Source organism: Taurulus bubalis (assembly GCF_910589615.1).
Source record: "Taurulus bubalis genome assembly, chromosome: 4".
Classification (NCBI taxonomy): domain Eukaryota; kingdom Metazoa; phylum Chordata; class Actinopteri; order Perciformes; family Cottidae; genus Taurulus; species Taurulus bubalis.
In genome coordinates, this window is record NC_136592.1 from 17,591,450 (window position 1) to 17,612,294 (window position 20,845).

At 40.8% G+C, this 20,845-nt stretch overlaps 1 protein-coding gene across 1 annotated transcript in view; it reads right to left on the reverse strand.

Annotated features, from left to right (window-relative positions):
* The window catches only part of LOC306735565 (CUB and sushi domain-containing protein 1-like), a gene marked incomplete at both ends in the record, with an annotated part of 394,295 nt that overhangs the window by 157,269 nt on the left and 216,181 nt on the right, over positions 1-20,845 (reverse strand). Inside the window, 2 exons of the mRNA XM_079217050.1 lie at positions 3,844-3,968; positions 6,867-6,948. Coding sequence (XP_079073176.1) covers positions 3,844-3,968; positions 6,867-6,948 — 207 coding nt within the window. The remainder of the gene's footprint in view (positions 1-3,843; positions 3,969-6,866; positions 6,949-20,845) is intronic.

Below are 20,845 nucleotides of genomic sequence, written 5' to 3' on the forward strand. Positions count from 1 at the left end.
CATTCATGGCGATTCAGCCCAGAGACCAGCTTCTAATTAACACTAAAGTCTCAGTAGAGAATGAGAGAAGCTCATGGGTTTGAATCCCAGGAGAGTGAGAACCTCAGATAACACAATACACCAGAGCTACAGTATCGGAATATTTAACCTCTGCCTGCCTGTTTGTTTGCGTGTAACTGCCTCTTTTATTTTCGTCTTTCTTTTCTGCTCTTTGTATTTATTCCTCTCCATAATTACAAAAATGTATATGAAACATATCAAAATATAAATCACTGCCGAACCTATTATTCTAAATGTACGGTTTCCAGCTGTCACTATATTGTGTTTCCCCTAAAATGTTGTTTAAAACTATCTTACATATTTTCTGCATCTAAAATTTAATTGAAGGAATATAAAATATAATCATACTAAGTGAAATCTAACACCCTCTGTCTATTGCTGCCCAATTTACATGTAATTATACTACAGTGGATGTTTTGTCCATCAAGTTGTCTAGTTTAGTTCAGGGTTTATTGTATTTCATGTATTTTTTCTTGTAATTAGAAAATAAATCCTTCCATCTTTACTATTCTTAATGTGGAACAGTTATTCTTTTATTCTTTCATTTCAGTTCGAGGTCATCTCACTAATAAAAAAGTATAATTATTGCATGAAAATATCAACGGTAAAAATAACCTTCTGAGCAAGCCAATTGGGAAAATAATATCCAAATGTCCTTCCATCTCTCTCACTGTCTCTACTGTCTTTTACTGACAAAAAGTAGCCAATATCCCAAACTTGGATTCCTGCAGTCACAGACAAAAAACAGGAAGGCACACACACACACACACACAATATAATACAATGTGACAGGGACCCTATAGTGTGAGTCTGAGCACTGGGACTTCCTGTCCGTCAAACACACACACACACACAGCTCCAGGCAAATACTGCTGCAGCTATGTGTGTGTGTGTGTGTGTGTGTGTGTGTGTGTGTGTGTGTGTGTGTGTGTGTGTGTGTGTGTGTGTGTGTGTGTGTGTGTGTGTGTGTGTGAAATTGTCCCTTGGATACTTGCTGTCAATATAAGTGTGTGTTGTGTGCACAAACACTTGGGTGTGTATGCTATCTGTCTGCCTTTTCATTGTGGGGCAATACACCCGACACGCTATTGTCAGTAAACATGTGGGCAGTGAGAGCCCCTGCATCATTGCTCTGCCACTCAAACAGTTATTTATTTAGTCACTCAGCCAGTCAGTCAGAAAGGGAATCATGTTGATATAATTCATTATGTTTCAGTGGTAGTACACTTTTAGAGTCTTTGCATTAACAAATACCAGCAAAAAAAGAAATATTTTATATATATATATATATATATATATATATATATATATATATATATATATATATATATATATATATATATATATATATATATATATATATATATCTTTTTTGTTATATGTAATGCTTTACAAATGGGTATCTGGATTGTGCAGGCAGCAATTCTTTGTCATTTTCAGTGCACACAAGCTGAGGTAGCAGTTGCTAGGAGCAGTAAGAAATATGCCCACTTAAGAGTTGTTATTTGTGTTACGGTGAGCCCCACATTAGACCAATTTAAATACTGAAAAGATGTGGGTAGATTCAGAGGTCTGGAACCAGACTAAAGTATTGCAGCATTAAAAAAAGTTATGCAAAATCTCAGCATAGCTTATACAATACAGTGAAAATCAGAAGCATTTACCATAAATAAAGTAAAATGTAGGTACTGTATCATTCTATATATACACATAATACATTGGCTTAGTAGCTAGTAGCAATTAATCAGACTCCTCCATCTGCACTACTTTGCAATATTTTTGACTACTGTTGTCTTTAATGTATTTTTTGTATTTATCTTGTTTATTGTATATTGTGTATGTAAGAGCAACGTGTAACCAGAGTCAAATTCCATGTCTGTCTAAACACATGGCCAATAAAGCTGATTCTGATTTATTGATCAGTTTTAGGGCTTTGCAGGGCCTGGCTCTCAGCTATGCTCTGAACATGTTCACCTGAACAGAGGATTCCTTACCAGAGAAGCTGAGAAAAGGAACCTTGTGACTGGTTCAGTGTCCAGTTTAATGACCGAAAGTGAAAAGGCTTTTTACATATGTGTGGCTTTGGAACAACAGTCTTGGGATCTCAAGCAGCAGTAAGTATCATATTATAGGTTGGTCTTCTTTAATCATTTTATTATCATCAACAAATCCCCTGATGAAACAAAAACTAACAATGGATTTATTGTAATAACACGGGTTGTCTGTGTGGCCAAACTCTAATGTAGCTTACACACCCCAGGGCTGTGTACTGAGTCCCTTGCTGTACACGCTCTTCACATACGACTGTGTGGCCTCCCAGGAAAACACCAGCATCATCAAGTTTGCGGATGATACTACGGTCATTGGAATGATCACTGGTGCGGCTGAGATGGCGTACAGAAGAGAGGTGAAGGAACTTGTGGCCTGATATCAGGATAATAATCTCTCCTTCAATGCAGACAAGACCAAGGAGATGATCATTGACCCAAGGAGGAAGAGGGTGCAGCACGCACCAATTCACATAGGTGGGGCAGAGGTGGAAAGGGTGAAAACCTTTAAATTCCTCGGAACGCAGATCAGCGAGGACCTCACCTGGTCTCACAACACACAGAACATTAAAAAGGCCCAGCAGCGACTGTATTTCTTAAAGAGGCTTAGGAAATTTGGCATGCCGCCCAAGATTCTCAGCAACTTCTACAGATGTACGGTGGAGAGCGTCCTTACAGCTCAATCAGTGTGGTATGGAAGATGCACTGCCCAGGACAGGAAGGCACTCCAGCGTGTGATAAAAAACTGAACGGCTGCTGCTGTGACTTCATGTTACGAACGACCATACCGCAATGCACTTTATACACTGATAGTGCAATACTGCTATCGTATTTTTGTGCTTTATTTTGTGCAATACTCTTACTATATTTTGTGTCTTATTTTTCTTACCTTAAGTTTATTGTAATTGTGTGTGTCAGGAGGACCCAGCAAAACAACCTTTTCATTGTACTTTCATTGAGTAACTCTGTTATCTGTGCATATGACAATAAAAATATCTTGAATCATCCCTGTGACTTAACTTTTACAAGCATAATTAAAAGTCAAATTGGTGACTTTAGTGAAATACTTCTACTTTATTGTGACTATGAAAGTCTAGTTTCGATGCTACCGAACCGAGGGCAGTGGAATCTCTGATGACAGTAAGGGCATCATTTTTAACCCTTGGACCTCTGTGAGCGATTAAAGCCAGTCATAAGGTTTGGCAGTTAAACTCCTGTCTCCATTGAACAGCATGCTGAAGTGTCCTTAAGCATAACACTGAATCCCAGAGAAGCAGGTCAACACCTTGCCTGACGGCTCTGCCACCATCAGATATTGTTTGCAAATGTACTATATAAATATAGTCTTAGGATGTCTTCGGAAAACAAAGTAACAGTTAACTTTCTACTTTGATTTTGAATACTTAAGTAAATATCATGACATACTAAAACTGAAAGAATGATGAGATAGTTTCAATGCAATATGAATATGAATGGACATCTGTCATTTGTCTTATTTCATTGATGTGTGATGCTGTTATCAATGATGCAATACGATTACACTGAGGTACTTAAAGCAGCCAAATCAGTGCAATACAGCTCAGCAAAAATAGACTTGAGGAACATTCATACCTAGCAGCAGATTCAGTTCGCTGGACTTCTTTTGCTGTCGGTAGACATAAACTCATTGTATAAAATAACTTGAGCTCTAATGCAGTCATAGCAGGTTTCAGAGGGAATGACAGGTGAAACTTACTTCTGCAGATGGGTCTGTGGTCACTCCAGGCAGCCAGTGTGTCAGTAACTCGTTGACAGATGATGCTTTTAGATCCTTGTAGTACATAGCTGTCATCACAACTGAACTGGACACTGGATCCAATTCTATTTAAGAGGGCACAACATTAACAACATTTGTTAATAAAGTAGAAACAGTAACGTTGATTCCAGTGCTCACTGTTTCATAAAGGTGATGTTGTGGTAATGCAAAGATCTCTTACATCGCGAGTTATCTTAAGAGAACTGGGAAGCAAGTTCAATGGAGAAATTATGTATGAATGATGGCCATGATATTAATGAGACAGTGGCTTTTAGAAGCCAACCATCCCCACAGATTGTCCAATTAGGACCTATAATTCCTCTCTTTCTGTAAGACTCTTTATTTTTTTTCAGTGATGCCTTTTTCGTCTGCTTTCTTTTGCTCTGTTCTCCTTTCTTTCCTCCACTCCTCTCGCCTCCTCGCTCATCAATTGTTCTTATCATTCTTGTTTTCTCATTCCCTCCAACATCCCGCTGTCTAACACGTGAGAGGGACATTCAGCCATTTGAGTGGATATCTGCGTGGTATCTTGTCTTTAAAGCTTAATGTCTCCTCCCCGCTGATACACACCGCAGTCTACCACCTGGCCAAACATTCGCTACATAGGGTTCTGGTTGTTCAGTGGCTCCACCCTGTTGTTTAACACTGTAGAGTGGTACTGCCTGGCCAAATCTCTCTGTCTGTGCCTTTGTCACGGAAAGTTGGGTCATTCACTTTAGAGCTCCTGCTACTTCGGCGCTGCTGATGACACTGAAAATACCTCCCATCCAACCGCTCACTGTGAAATTTACAATTACATGAAAGAAAACGTTGTTGTTCTTGCTATTTCCTTGAAAAGAACTAAAACCTTTATCACAGTTGCGTATGAGGATGAAGCAAAACTGTCGTGACACACTAAGCGACTGCCATCTTGCACATCTTGACTGTTCACTCGCACAGTGAAAACTCTTTTTGTTTTCTCTGCAGGTTTGTTCTCTTTCCATTTCTCCTGTTTTACCTCATTACACCACAATTATGTTCCAGCTCCTCATTCTCAGTGCTTAATGATGATTAGATACAAACATGTAACACACACTAAATACATACAAGCCCACATGCATGCACACTTCCATAAAAACTCACTCACAGATAAACACACAAACGTGTGCACACACAGAGGTAATGACCTTTCACTAACTCAGACAACTCCACTAATAGTCTTACAGAGTTTGTGTAGTCAAAGTTGCTAACGGTGAAGAAGAGCACCAGGAGCTGGAGATTAAAAGATGATTTAAAAAAATGTTTTTAGCACTGAAAATAGTCCCAGAAAAAGGTAAAAAAGAAAAGAAAAAAAGGATGCCTGTCTTGATTCCCTCATAATCGCAAAAGAAACTTAAGAGCAATTTAGCTGCCACTGATGCGAAGAGGATGAGTCGTGAGCAGGCGTGATCATTATATAATTGCTCACTCCCGATTAAATTAAATTGCGTGTCTTTCTTTCTACAGATAAGATGGCAGACACCATGGAGTGAATAATTTAAAGATCCCTGTGACCACCAAGTCCTTGTCTTAAGATCCTACTTCTGAAACCTTCCTTCACATTCTCTGTGTACACCCCCTATATGAGCAAAGGACCCTTATGAAACTGGAGGGTGATTAGTAAAGTGCATTGGCAAATACGTATGGTTAACCGTGTGCCTGTGTACAGAAGAGCAACTAATGATGATACAAATGCAGAAACAAGGACACCCAGAGAACAACGCGAAACAGGCTAAACATATGATGACTAGTGTCAGACCTTCAGTTCTGGACAGACTGACAGGTGAAAGTATTCTAAAAAAGTATTACCTGCAGGTGGTTTTGTCTCTTTTTCGTGGGTGTTTTTGTATATCTCTATATGCAGGTCAAAACTGTAGCAGCTAATAATTTGCTTTTCTATAAGTGAAAAAGGTGGAGCTGGTCCGACGAGCACTACACATTTTCCCTCTTCAGGAGGATCTAGAAGACTGTGAATGTAAATATGTGAGTTTATTAGGTTTGTTATAAGGAAGTAAAATGAGCTGCTTCACATCTAAAAAGCCTGAGCTGTGACAACAGGTCCCCAACAGACAGAAATGATTCATGATGACACATGAATGAAAGGTTTTCATGCTTTTTGAACCATTTCTGGGACCAGAAGAGGAGCAGAGTGGCATTCACTCTCCCTCTCAGTGTGGGAGTTAAAGGATGTCCATGATTGAAGTAGATAGAGGAGACACAACGTGGTATCTGAATATCTGAACTAAGCTCACTAAGTTTTAGCATACCTGTGTGTCTCCCATCCATTCTAAGAGCGGGCTGTGACGGTCCCCTACTGCACCCATTGTCTATCATATATCGATGGACAAAGAGCAAAACCTCCTCTCTGAACACAAAAAGAAAACTTGTTTTCTTGCAGAATGCTATTTGTTAAGGATACTCAATACATAATACAAAAAGAAGAACACAGAAAGTGCAGATAGGAGGTTTTCCCCCACTTTTCCTGGATCATTTTGCAGATAGGAGGTTTTGCACTTTGGCCATCGATATGTTACACAGACAAGTTATTTGTAAAGACACAGCAGGGTGGCAGGAGGACTTTCGTAAACGTGGTTGTACTGTGCAAACTGACATACCGTGTATGTATATAAACCAGCACAACACAAACCAAGCACAAAATGCACATACATGGAGCAAGCACTCCTCTTCTCCCATGTCATGGAAATTATTTTTGAATTGTGCCAGGTTTGTAATCTATTATAGGAAAAATACTTGTGTGTGAAATACATTATACAGGCTGGTTTCTACATGTCTGACAACGATCGATAAAAATCTATGTGCCGGTGAAAAGATCAACAATATCCAAGGCACTTGTGGGTGTTTTTAATATACTTGATTTTACTTAATATGTTCAACTTTCATTTGAGTGACTGAGAGCATTTAAGTCTGGAATAAAGGGAACTTACTGGAAGATTGAGCCCATCCTCTTGCCATTCTCTGGAACTCCAGGATCTGGACAGACATCACCAGCAAGACCACTTTGACTCACTGAAAAAAGAAGAAATACATGGTAGGTAGTGTTGTTTTGAGGTTATTTATGTGCATTTGATGGACACGAAGGTAAATTATCAAACTTTTTCTCCTACCGAATTTTTAAGAAAGATGGACGTGAGCTGGGATACAAATCATCATTGTTATTGTGACCACAAGCATCTGCGTATTTTTTCGTATGTGATGACAGTCAAGTCTTAAAGCACAGTTAGAATAACTCCAAACTGTGAGAAATGTCCCCTACTGTTGTTGAGAGTTCACAAAATGAGGCATGCAGTCAGCCTTTGAATTCTAAAATAGATATATTCTCAGTTGACAGGAACATGTGAGAAATACTAAGGATTCAATGTGAAAGCAAGGCCTCTCCCTTTTGTTTATTTTTTGATCTGGTAGATAACACAATAGAAGAGATTTAACGATTACAAAAAAGGTTTTTCATCAAAGAGCAGCAAATCCAATATTATGATTAGTAATTTATCAATCTATAGAGATCATTCAACACGGAGGCGTTGACTTGTAGGAAACTATGAACAGCTTTAGCTACCTTTTGAACTCTTGCATGTCCCTGAACAGAGCTGGAATTCATTCTGCCAGATGTCATGAAATGATACATTTGACTGACTGCTCTTAACGAATAAACAACATGGACATTTGTAGTGTTGGAAAGTAACTAAGTACTTTTAATTCTGTACTATACTTGCATTTTCAAGAGTCTGTACTTTTCTTTCTTCTATGTTTTGTAATTCCATTTTATGCTTACACATAACTTAAACAGATACATGTACATTTTCTACTCCATTAAAAACAAATTGACAGCTATGCTCACTAGTTACTTTACATATTAAATAAATGTCAAATAGAAAATAAAGGACATGCTCATAAATACTAAACTTGACAAAACTACCCAACTCTATACAAAATAGTATGTTCTCCAGCTTGACCAGCTGCAACAATTAAATAAATACTGCTTACAGGTTAATACATCAGTAATAATAACCCAAAGATACAATAATATAAAAAATTAAAGCCTCTCGCAGCTGTGACTGGGCCCTCGCTTCCAGCACGTCAGGGTAAGCCGAAGGATCGCCGGCTCGTCCGTCCGAGAACGTTCGCCTGCCAGGCGGATGTTCGAGGCCGGGAGAAATGGAACCAGCGTTTAGGAGGAATGGGCAAAAATGTGTTTTTTACAAAATTCGAAATGGCGGAAAATCTAATTAGGTGCATTTTAATTTTACGGATGAGTTTTTTGTAGAGCAGTCCCACCCGGACATGTGTGCAAAATTTCAACTCAATCGGTCAAAGTTTGCAAAAAGGGTGGGCTTTCACAACTAAAGGGGGCGCTATAGAGACATTTTCTCAGACTTTTGGCCGACGACCAAATTATATTAAAATTTTCGCCAAGTCGGATGGGTGTGCAAATTTTGAAGAATTTAGGTTCATCCCAAGCACCTCTTTTCCCTGCGCATTGGTGAAGAATAATAAATAAACATTTGAATAACAATAGGTCCTCGACTCTGACTACGTCAGTGCTCGGGCCCTAATAAATAAAAAGAAATGGACTAACACATCAGCTTCAATAATCATACAAAAACAATTAAACACACTAAACCCTAGAACATTAACGTTACAAATAGTAACACCATCGCTAACGTTGGGTATATTTCACCCGATATAATGTACCTGATAAAAAAATACTTCTCATCAAACCGTGATCACCTGCTGTTCTGCCCCACATTTGCATGTGTTGCATTAGAGACAAATGTAATTGCATCTTCATTCATAGATTTGACCTCCTCTCTTGCCGTAGAAGTAAGGATATACTGCAGCTACTGTTCACTTGTACTGTTTGGTACAAGCCTTTTGAGGTCTAATTAGGTCTCTAAGTATTTCTGTATGTAACATGTAAATATATTATACGATATAATCTCTCTGTGTTTGTCGTTTCAGTATAACCTCTGTGTTGGAGCAATATATGCTAATCGCGAGGAGCATTTCTCCATTGACATCACTGTTAAAATTAGCTTAGACGCTAACTAGTCAAGTGAGTCATGTCTTTTCTGGCCTGATGGATTTATGCTATATCATACCATAACATTCATGTATATGGGCAGTTTGTAAGGTCATTTTCATACAAAATAAGGAAAAAATTCTCACTAAAAACCCTAAACTCTACACTGGATTCATGTGTCTTTATTTCATGTATCATCTGTTAGCTATCTGCTAAGCTAACTTCTAGAAGCAAGAGCAGAACACCTGCTTTATTCTGTGTCATGCTTAAGTATCAAGCCAGACCTTTTATTATTAAAGAGTATTATTAATACAATAATATTGTACATGACTCAGATCACACGAGTATACAATACATTTTCTGTAACTAAGCAACCAATCCACATTCTGTTCACAAGGATAGTCATCTGATTTGAGTCATGTGACTCAACCAGACGAGGGTGGAGTTAATCCTTTAAAAAAGGTATAACTACTCCCTCTCTGGCTTTGAAGATGTCGATGAAGTAATTGTATTTTCAATATATACAGAGTCCTCTGGGAGAGTACTTGTTTTCCTCTTTTGCATTTCATGTAAACTCAGAGCGAAGACAGCTACTAGCAAGACACAGCATTTAACTCGTTCATCAGTCCATTACTTGTCCAACAGTAGATTACTCACCATCAGTACACTACTTGTTCAGCAGTAGATTCCTCACCAACAGTACATTACTTGTTCAACAGTAAATTACTCACCACCAGTACACTACTTGTCCAACAGTACATTACTTGTCCAACAGTACATTCCTCACCCACAGTACATTACTTGTTCAACAGTACATTACTCACCAACAGTACAGTACTTGTCCAACAGTACATTACTTGTCCAACAGTACATTCCTCACCAACAGTACATTACTTGTCCAACAGTACATTCCTCACCAACAGTACATTACTTGTCCAAAAGTATATTACTCACCAACAGTACATTACATAGACATACAGCAAAACTCTTGCAAACATGCAAGACCAGAGAATTGCTGCCCTTGAAGAACAAATGCCAAACAAGGAGCTCCAATTGGAGCAGGAGAAGGAGAAACTCCTGAAAGCTCTCAAGAAAGAGAGAGCGTTGAGAAAGAAAGCAGAGGCTGAGTTGAAAGCCACTCTTAAATGTGGTCTCAGCCTTGCAGAAATCGTGCAGCACGAGCAGATCCTGCAAACTCCCAGCAACGCCGCCGCAGATGAAACACAAAAAGCAACTCACTGGATGCTGTTCACTTAAAGACAAAGTCCATCAGCCTATCCTTATTAACAACGAGTTCAGCAACGCGGTCGTACGGTTTACGGAGCTTCAGTTCCAGCAACAGGTGGCCATGGACCGGTGAGGACAGCCGAGCCTCCCAACCTCGCCCCGGAAACCTCCACGCATTCTAGGGCAGAACATATCCGCTCGACAGCAGCAGTCGACGCCCCAAATCCACCACCACCACCATTAATGATCCACAGAGAATTTCGTAAAAGTCGAAGCCAGCGTTTAGGAAGATTTGAGGAGAAAATTGTTTTTATCAAAATTCAAAAAGGTGGAAATTCTAAGTCGGCGGACTTCAGTGCGACCACGTACTTTTTTATAGAGTAGACACAACCGGACATGTGTGCCAAATTTCAGGTCAATTGGTGATAGGGGGGAAAAAAACTGTGGGCTTTCACAACTCACAGGTTGTCAAAAAAAACATGTTTTTTAGGGGGCGCTATCTGACTTCCTGTACAATTTAGAGCATGGTCCGAAGAGAGTTATTTTTAAGTTTACATGTGTTAAATATTCCTAGCAAATTTCATACATGTAGGTCAACCGTAGCGCTGGGGCTGCTTAATTGAATATTTGGGGCGCTATCGAGCCAAAGTGCCATTTTGAGTCATTCAAATCACATCAGGTAACTACATCTTTGCCTTAATTGTGTGTGCCACGTTTAGTTACGTGTCGAGCATGCCTAGTCCCTCAAAAGTGACTTTGTTGTTGACCGCGAAGGATGGGTCGCCACGGCAACAGCGTTTCACGAAACATCAAAATCTTTGGGGGCTGGCGTCATGAAAATCTTATGTTTGTATAGAAGTAATTGAAAGTTGATCTGATTGACCGACAAAGAGAAGCATGCAAAAGTATAGAAATATTTACTTCCTGTTGCCATTAGGTGGCGCTATGACTCTTATTAAAAATTAGACTGCACATGTCTTCAGGCCTGGAGGCTGATCAAATATGTGAAACCTGGAAAGGATCTTATCATGTGGAGTCGAGTGACATCGGTTTATTCGGTCATGGCGAAGGATCGACGCGACACCGTTCAACGGATCCTTACAATCTTCAAGGTGATGCATTACCAATGTCTTAAGTCTCTTCCGACGCATTTTGAGAGGGATCTGAATAATCTGTGAGGAGCACGCTGTACAAGTAGAAAACATGTAACTTCCTGTTGCCTTTAGGTGGCGCTATGACTAGGATTAAAAATGATCATATGGATGTCTTCAGGGTCAAGAGGTCATGACATATGAGAAATATGGAGCAGGTTACATTATGTACGGCTGAGTTAAAGCAACTTCCATTTTCATGGAAAATGGTGTCTCTTTGGCGCTGCCAATTTTGAAAATCCTTTGATAACTTTTCCCTGCAAAGGTCTCAACATCATATTGTCCGAATGCGAAATCAATCGTGTTTAATCTCTAGGAGGAGTTCTGAAAACAAGGAAAATGCCAAAATTGAGCAGTTCACTGCAGCGCCCTCTAGTGTTTGAATACTATGAAACAATTTGGGTACGTTAAGGGACACAATGTTGACATATGCTACAAAGTTTGTGAAGATAGGCCAAGTAATTTGGAAGTTATGTTTATTGACATATTGAGCCACGCTCCTAAGAGGTTAATTGGTTAATAACTTCTGAACGCAATGAGATATCAACAAAGTGGGAGATATCCTTTGATCACATTGAGCAATTGATGATCCACAGAAAATTTCGTAAGAAATGGACCCAGCGTTTAGGAGGAATTGGCAAAAATGTGTTTTTTACAAAATTCAAAATGGCGGAAAATCTAATTAGGTGCATTTTAATTTCACGGATGAGTTTTTTGTAGCGCAGTCCCACCCGGACATGTGTGTAAAATTTCAAGTCAATTGGTCAAAGTTCGCAAAAACGGTGGGCTTTCAGCCTAAAGGGGGCGCTATAGAGACATTTTCTCAGACTTTTGGTCGACACCCAAATTATATTAAAATTTTCGCTGAGTCGGATGGGTGTGCAAATTTTGAAGAATGTAGGTTTATCCCAAGCACCTCTTTTCCCTGCGCATTGAGCAACAACAATAATAATAATAATAATAATAATAATAATAATACTTAGCATTTCAATAGGTCCTCGACTCTGACTACGTCAGTGCTCGGGCCCTAATAAATAAACATTAGCATTTCAATAGGTCCTCGACTGACTGCGTCAGTGCTCGGGCCCAAATAATATAGCAACGTAATGACAGGAGCCCTTCTGCCTCCATAATGATATTCAAATAAATTGCCCATAATACTACTTCTGACCTTCTGACTTCAGACCTCCTCATTCAACCTCCATTCTGCAACCAAAAATACCCTCCAAGTCCCCAGAACCAAGCTCCGCACTATGGGCGATCGGGCCTTTTCCTCTGCAGCTCCGAGGCTGTGGAATACCCTCCCCGACCATCTGAGGGCCCCACAGACTGCAGAGGCTTTTAAACGTGACCGGAAAACTCACCTTTTTAAGAAAGCTTACTGCTAAAATATCTTTTATGGACTTTGCTTTTAAATATATCTTAAAAAATGTTCTTGTTCTATTCTGCTCTGTAGCACTTTGAGATTGCTCAAATATAAAGTGCAATACAAATACAATGTATTATTATTATTATTATTATTATTATTATTATTAGTATTATTATTAGTATTATTATTAGTATTATTTTTATTATTATTATTATTATTATTACTTCTAATTACAATATTGATTGGAGGACTTTAACTTTAAACTGCATATTTTTTGTAAAATGTAACTACTACTTTAAAGAGCAGTGTGTTGCATTTAGTGGGATTTATTGGCGGGCATGAAATACATTTTTAGTAATCATGCTATATTTTGTGTATAATCAGTTGAAAATAAGAATTGTTGTGTTTTCATTACCGTACAATGAGCCATTTAGGTCTAAATAGGTAGCGGATCCTCATCATGAGCTGGCCTCCATGTTTCTACAGTGACCCAGAATAGACAAACCAAACCTTGGCTCTAGAAAGGGCATTTTTGCATTTTCTTTTTGTAGCTCTCCTACACGCTTGGCACACTGAATAACTTTCAGTTGGTTGCAATCTGCAACCTCACCACAAGATGCCAGTAGATCCTACCCACTTCAAATAAAGGTTCTGAATACATCTTCCACAGGTTTTTCTCCAGTATGTGTGGAAAGTATGAATTATTTCAGGAATTGTGCCTCTCTTACAATTTGCCTGCTTCAATAATAGACTTTATCTTGCTTTTAGAATATCTAAACTGTTCTACTCATAAGCAAATCCAAATATGTAGTGTGCAATTACACAAAGATTTAATATGACATCTCAGGGAGGAATTCTCCCAAAAAATAGAAACAAAAGGTTTTTAAAAAGAAAAATATGGCAGAAAAATGCCTGTGGTCGAAATTAAAAACAACATGTGCAGTGATCTGTTTTTCTCATCTCTCTGCATGTTCCTGAAAAAAACATGCCAATTTTTGTCCAGCTCATGTTTGGGATCTTTCATTGGTTTTAGACTTCGCTGTGGCTGGAAGCATCTGCTGCATGCCTAAAACGTAATGTAAATGTAAATGAGACCAGACAACATGACAGAAACCAGTTTAACCCAGCTCTGTCTCAATGGAACTCTGTGGATGAATAATGGTGGTTAGCAAAAAACTAAATATAAAGTGAAAGGAAGGAAAAAAGGAATACAATAGGAATGAGGAGAATGCTGAAAAAAGACTACAATAGCAAATGTAGTGTTTTTTAAGCTTAGTTTGTCACATTTGGACTTGCACATCTATGTAAAATAAGTTGTTTGTGTGTACATTACAATGCATGAAATATGATAATTAATAAGGAATATTATGAGGGATTTGTAATTGTATGCATATGAAGGTCACCTTTATTACTGTTATTATTGACTACTGCTTTAAGGAGTTGTAGTTTTCTTGTTCGCCTGAGGGGGTGGAGCCGAACATTGACTTTTGAGACAATGGACACTACCCTTTTTGGGGAAGAAGAAGAAGAAGACGGAACAAGAAGTCTATTTCCGCCCCTGAAACGGCAGGGCCAATGATATGTTTATAAAGGTAATAAAACACTAAACCAATAGGAAGGACTCTAAGTCCCGCGAATGAGTTGAAAACTAACCGGTACGCGAACGCTCGTCCTCTTTCCATCCACCCAGCGAACCACTCGGACCTGTGTTCTGAGGTGCGCCGTGGATTTAAAAGGGCCCGATTCGGGAGCATAAGCTGTCTATCATTTTTTATTAAATATACTTTTGCTATAACTCTTTTGGATTCCGGACCTCATTCCCCACCACCTCCCAGGATCTGAACATATATTTTACACAAACAAGGAAATGAAAGAGAATATCCTGGAGAAAGAGCTATATCTGACCTCATAGCATCTCTTTTTCTTTTTGTTCATCTTTTCTTGTATCTTTCTCTCTTGCCTCCCTCTTTCTGTCCTCCACATCTGCCTCTGCACCCACTGAGTCCTTCTCTCTACTTTTGTAATCTCAGTTTGCTCACCCCGCATTTTCTCTCTAGTACACATTAGCTGCAATTTACAAAGGGACGCTGAGAGTGGTGCATCCTAGCATAAAAGATGGATGAATGATTTGGTGTGTTTGTGTGATTTTTGCTGAGGGGTTGTGAGCGTATGGACGCTGTTTATGCATGTTTGCGTGAGATATGATGCAAACAGAACAAGCTGTCTTGTTGCTCTGCTGTGTTTTTGATGTTCTGTCCAAAAACCACCACACAAACACCCTATAAAATCACACTTTCTCTGTCACACTCTCACATCCTTTCTCTCTCACTAATGTTCAAATGGCTTTCATTGGCATAAAATACAAAGGTTCATATTGACGAAACCAATCCAGCTCATGCAAACAACATGAGATTGTTATAGAAAATAGCTGCCAAATATCTGGCAATATTGCAGGGCTTGTCAAAAATCCTCAAACTGACTTAATCCCATATTTGCACTTAAAAGACCATTCAACGCTTAAACACGAGCTTATGATGCATAATATAATTTCCTTATCATCAAAGTGTCATCAGAAAACCTTTCATATCTAAGTCAACTTTTAAGGAATTTGGAAAAAGTGATACATTTTCTCATTGATGCCCAAATGTGTTAAGCATTTCTGATGTCTAATAGACTCTTGACATCAGCCACCCACTCCTATAGATGGGGCTTAAACTCATTAAATTACTCGGTTCCTCCTGTTCTCAACTATTCACTATGAACTTAGAATCAGTAATATCTCTATGAACTGTCTGAAAAATATAAATTCCTTAGAAACAAACAAAGACAATATGGCTGCTGTAGTAGTGGGATGTAACTATATCTGTTCTTTATTTTAATATTTAATGTTATATTTCTACACATTTCAAAAGGAAAATGCTATACTTTTCTACTCCACAACATTAATGTGACGAATTCTGTTACTTTGCAGATAAGGTTATTATGTACAATAACCATGTATAGTGCTGATCTGAGTATGTTTTTTTTACCACTGGGCGAATGCCATCTTTTTTGTTCACTTGTTGATTTATTCATTGAATTTCTGTTATTTGCTTATTACGTATGAATTTAATAAAATAAGCCCTGACAAACCGGTATTACAACAGTATTCGACATGCCCACAAGCATAAAGAGATTATGTGACTGTTGCCATTATCATTAGCCCTAAACATAGCCAGATTAGTACATCATAAATAAATAAATTAGGCCATCATAAATACACATGAGTAAATCTGGAAACCTATCAATTCATCCATTATCCATTCATTATCAGCCGCTCATCCGGGGTCGGGTCGCGGTGGCAGCAGGTTCAGCAGGCTGACCCAGGCTTCCCTCTCACCTGCAACACTTTCCAGCTCATTCTGGGGGATCCCGAGGCGTTCCAAGGCCAGCCGGGAGATATAATCCCTTCAGCGTGTCCTCGGTCTTCCCCGGGGTCTCCTGCCAGTTGGACGTGCCTGGAAAACCTCTAATGGGAGGCGTCCAGGAGGCATCCGGCATAGATGCCCGAACCACCTTATACCCATTTCGGCCGCTTGTATCCGAGATCTCGTTTTTTCGGTCACGACCCAGAGTTCGTGACCATAGGTGAGGGTTGGAACGTAGACCGACCAGTAAATGGAGAGCTTCGCCTTCCGGCTCAGCTCCCTCTTCACCAAGACGGACCGGTACAGCGCCTGTTTTACTGCTGCAGCCGCACCGATCCACCTGTCAATCTCCCGCTCCACCTTACCCTCACTCGTGAACAAGACCCCGAGATACTTGAACTCCTTCGCTTGGGGTAGGCAGTTTGTCCCCACCTGGAGGGAGCAATCCACCGGTTTCCGGCAGAGCACCATGGCCTCAGATTTGGAGGTGCTAACTCTCATCCCTGCCGCTTCACACTCGGCTGCAACACGCCCCAGTGAATGCTGGAGGTCACAGTCCGAGGAGGCAAACAGGAACACATCATCTGGGAACAGCAGAGAGGCGATCCCGAGACTCCCGAACCGGATCCTCTCCGCCCCCTGGCTGCGCCTAGATATCCTGTCCATGAAGGTCACGAACAGGACCGGTGATAAAGGGCAGCCCTGGCGGAGGCCAACACCCACCGGGAACGTGCCTGACTTATTACCGAGGATACGAACACAGCTCCAATTGCAGGCGTACAGAGACCGGATGGCCCGTGCCAACGGGTTCGGCACCCCATACTCCCGCAGCACCCCCCACAAAAACCCCCGAGGAACCCGGTCGAAAGCCTTCTCCAAGTCTACAAAGCACATGTAGACTGGTTGGGCAAACTCCCAGGACCCCTCCAGTAGTCTTGCAAGGGTAAAGAGCTAGTCCACTGTTCCACGACCGGGACGGAATCCGCACTGCTCGTCTTAAATCTGAGGTTCGACAAGCGGTCGGAGCCTCCTTTCCAGCACCCTGGCATAAGCTTTTCCCGGGAGGCTAAGCAGTGTGATGCCACGATAGTTTGAGCACACTCTCCGGTCCCCCTTCTTGAAGATGGGAACCACCACCCCGGTCTGCCAGTCCATGGGCACTGTTCCCGACCCCCATGCAACACTGAAAAGGCGTGTCAACCAAGACAGCCCAACAATGTCCAGCGCTTTCAGCATCTCAGGGCGGATCTCATCCACCCCTGGCGCCTTGCCACCAAAGAGCTTTTTGACTACCTTAGCGACCTCTGCCAGGGTTCCTCAAAGTGCTCTTTCCACCGCCCGACGATGTCCTTAGTCCGGGTCAGCAGTCCCCCCCTTGCTGAGAACAGCCTGGGGTAGCCCCTGCTTTCCCTTCCTGAGCCGTCGGATGGTTTGCCAGCTTCCTTGAGGCTAACCGAAAGTCCTTCTCCATGGCCTCCCCGAACTCCTCCCATGCCCGAGTTTTAGCATCCGCGACCATCGCAGATGCAGCACTTCTGGCCTGCTGGTACCCGTCAGCTGCTTCAGGAGACCCCTGGGCCAGCCAGGCCCGAAGGGCCTCCTTCTTCAGTTTGACGGCTTCCCTCACCCCCGGTGTCCACCACCGGGTTCTCGGGTTGCCGCCACGACAGGCACCGATGACCTTCCGGCCACAGTTCCGAGCAGCCGCGTCCACAATAGAGGCTTTGAACATGGTCCACTCAGGTTCCATGTCCCCAGCCTCCCTCGGGATTTGTGAGAAGTTCTTCCGGAGGTGGGAGTTGAAGACCTCCCGGACAGGATCCTCCGCCAGACGTTCCCAGTTCACCCTCACTACACGTTTGGGCTTGCCATGTCTTTCTAGCCGACTCCCCCGCCATCTGATCCAACTCACCACCAGGTGGTGATCAGTTGACAGCTCTGCTCCTCTCTTCACCCGAGTGTCCAAGACATACGGCCGCAGATCAGCTGATACGATTACAAAGTCGATCATTGATCTCCGGCCTAAGGTGTTCTGGTACCAGGTACACTTATGAGCCACCTTATGTTCGAACATGGTGTTTGTTATGGACAAACTGTGGCTAGCACAGAAGTCCAACAACAAAACACCATTCGGTTTCAGATCGGGCAAGCCGTTCCTCCCAATCACGCCCCGCCAGGTTTCTCTGTCATTGCCCACGTGAGCGTTGAAGTCTCCCAGGAGAACTATGGAGTCGCCTCCCACCGACTCCAAGAAGGCCGGATACTCCGAAATGCTGTTCGGTGCAAAAGCACAAACAACAGTCAGAGCCTTACTCCCCGCAACCCGTAGTCGCAAGGGGGGTTCTCCGGGGAAAACTCCAACATAGGGCGTATCAATTCAATTTAAATTAATTAAGAATCTATAAGACATCATTTTAAGTTTAAATGCGAATAATGTATATTTCTGGTGTGAATATGAGAAAAGAAAAATGACATTTTACTATCCCTTTATTACGTAAATCCTTTTCAAAAGAATGTAAGTATCACATACTACATATTTACAACATACTTACTTTATTGTTGAATGTTTGTGAAATAATCTTCTACTTATTTTATGTTGGTATAGAAGAATCTCATTAATACACTTTAACTCAAATAAAAATGTCCCACATGCTTGAGTAATTACTATTCTCCATTGTTTAAATAGTCTGCTGCATAGAGCTGTTTGGTGTCACTAGGAGCAGTTCAAGTAGCACAGCTAGCAACACTTTTACATTACAGTACTTAGTTGGTTGATTCAGAGTTAAAAACTAAAATGTTCTTTAATAGAGTCTTAGAAACTTATGAAACAAGGCCATATTGAATATGTTCATTAGGTACATCAAGTTTGATGTCTTTTATGTTGTTAGCTTTGTCTTGCGTGTTGTAAAAAAAACTTTCTGAAGGGAAAAGTTTAAAAATCACTGGCTCAGGGAACTGGAGAAAAATGAAAAACCACTGGCTTTGAGGGAAAAGTGGAGACGGATAAACACACAAGACATTCGTATTGAAAATGCAAACAAGGTAGCACAAAAGATGAGTCGTTATAACAACAGACAGATGAACCATTAAAAAAAGAAACTGTGGTCAAAGAGTCAATGACAGAGAATGCAAAGAGGAAGAGAGAGGCAGGAAAAGCGTGGGAGAGTATTTTGTGTGTGTGTGTGTGTGTGTGTGTGTGTGTGTGTGTGTGTGTGTGTGTGTGTGTGTGTGTGTGTGTGTGTGTGTGTACGTGTGTGTGTACGTGTGTGTGTACGTGTGTGTGTACTGCGTGCGTATTTATGTGTATTTGTGTGATCAGCTGACATGTGTTTCAGGTAAGAGCCTTTGAGGTGCTCTTCAGATGCCTGCTGGATGAGGAGAGAAATGTGTGAAGTGCAGTTTGTTGATATGCTCTCCTCTGCTCTCAGTATTGCCTCTTATCCACTCAGGCCTCTCTCTCCTCCACGTCTTTGTGCTCACAGGTCAATCAAGCCGAGAGCTGAAGACTGCAGCCATCTTCCCAGCATCTTTTTGTTGAGCCCACAAGATGTAGCCACATAAATACACATATTGTGATGCTGAGTCAAAGCCATGTTTTATGACACACAGTATACAATTATATTCTGATGGTTACAGTCTGCATTACTCTGAGGTTTTCCAAAATGTATTCAGCTGTGGTGCTGTACCAGTGTGTGATTTCCAATGGTCCAAGTGGTCGCATCACTTTCATTTGAGTAATCTGCAATCCTGACAATCCTGAAGAAAACACTGATTATAAACTACAGTCTCGCAATAATGATTCATTACAGTTCTAGGTCATTGTCTAGAGAGTAAAACTCCTTAATCACAATTGTTCTGCCTCTCCATAATTATGACACATCCTCAGCAGTAAGCTAATGTTGCCGCTGAGAAAGGACAACTGCAAGATGGGCTGCTTTCATTTGAACCATTTAACCTTTTCTAGTTAGCACTCTTAGATTTGTCTTTTCATTGGTGTATCTTATACCTAAACATATCGCTGTCTGTCCATCTATATATCTATCCATCTATCTGTTTGTCTCTCTGTCAATTTTTTCTGTATCTGTTCTTTATTTCTGTCTCTATCTATCTGTCTATCTATCTTCAGTATCACGTAATATTCTAATCAATAGTCAGTGTGAGAATTATCCATAAGCACACCGGTCTCAAACTGATTGAAACATATTCTCATGTGTGTCTGTCCATTAGACTGTGCTTTACTATAGGCTAGAGGCTGCTACAGAAAGTCTTTTAGATTATGATTCATAAGCACTCCATTCTCTAGACAGGTAAAACTCATTATCATCAGTCTCTGGTCCTTTATAATGATTATATATTGCATAATTCCCTGCAATACAGCTATAATATTACCACTGGGAGTCATACAGTGTAAAGAAGTGTTGTTCAAAGACTGGTTCGGGACCAAAAGTGGACCTTGACTAGACCTTTTAATGCTTTAATGATCCGGTTCCCAGCCTGATGGACTAACTGAACTACATGATTGCGGTAACCTCACTGAGCCGTCGACCCAATGTGAAAACCCACATTTACTCAGTTTTGTTCCCCATGATAAAAATTCTATGTTTTAATGAGCATGGGTCCCATGGTGAGAAACTACATTTCTCATTTAGGTCCAGGGCTTCAGAAGCTATAGGAAGCCCTGGACTACACCGTTAATAGCCATTATCATCATCTTTGGCTCGGCATTGTGATG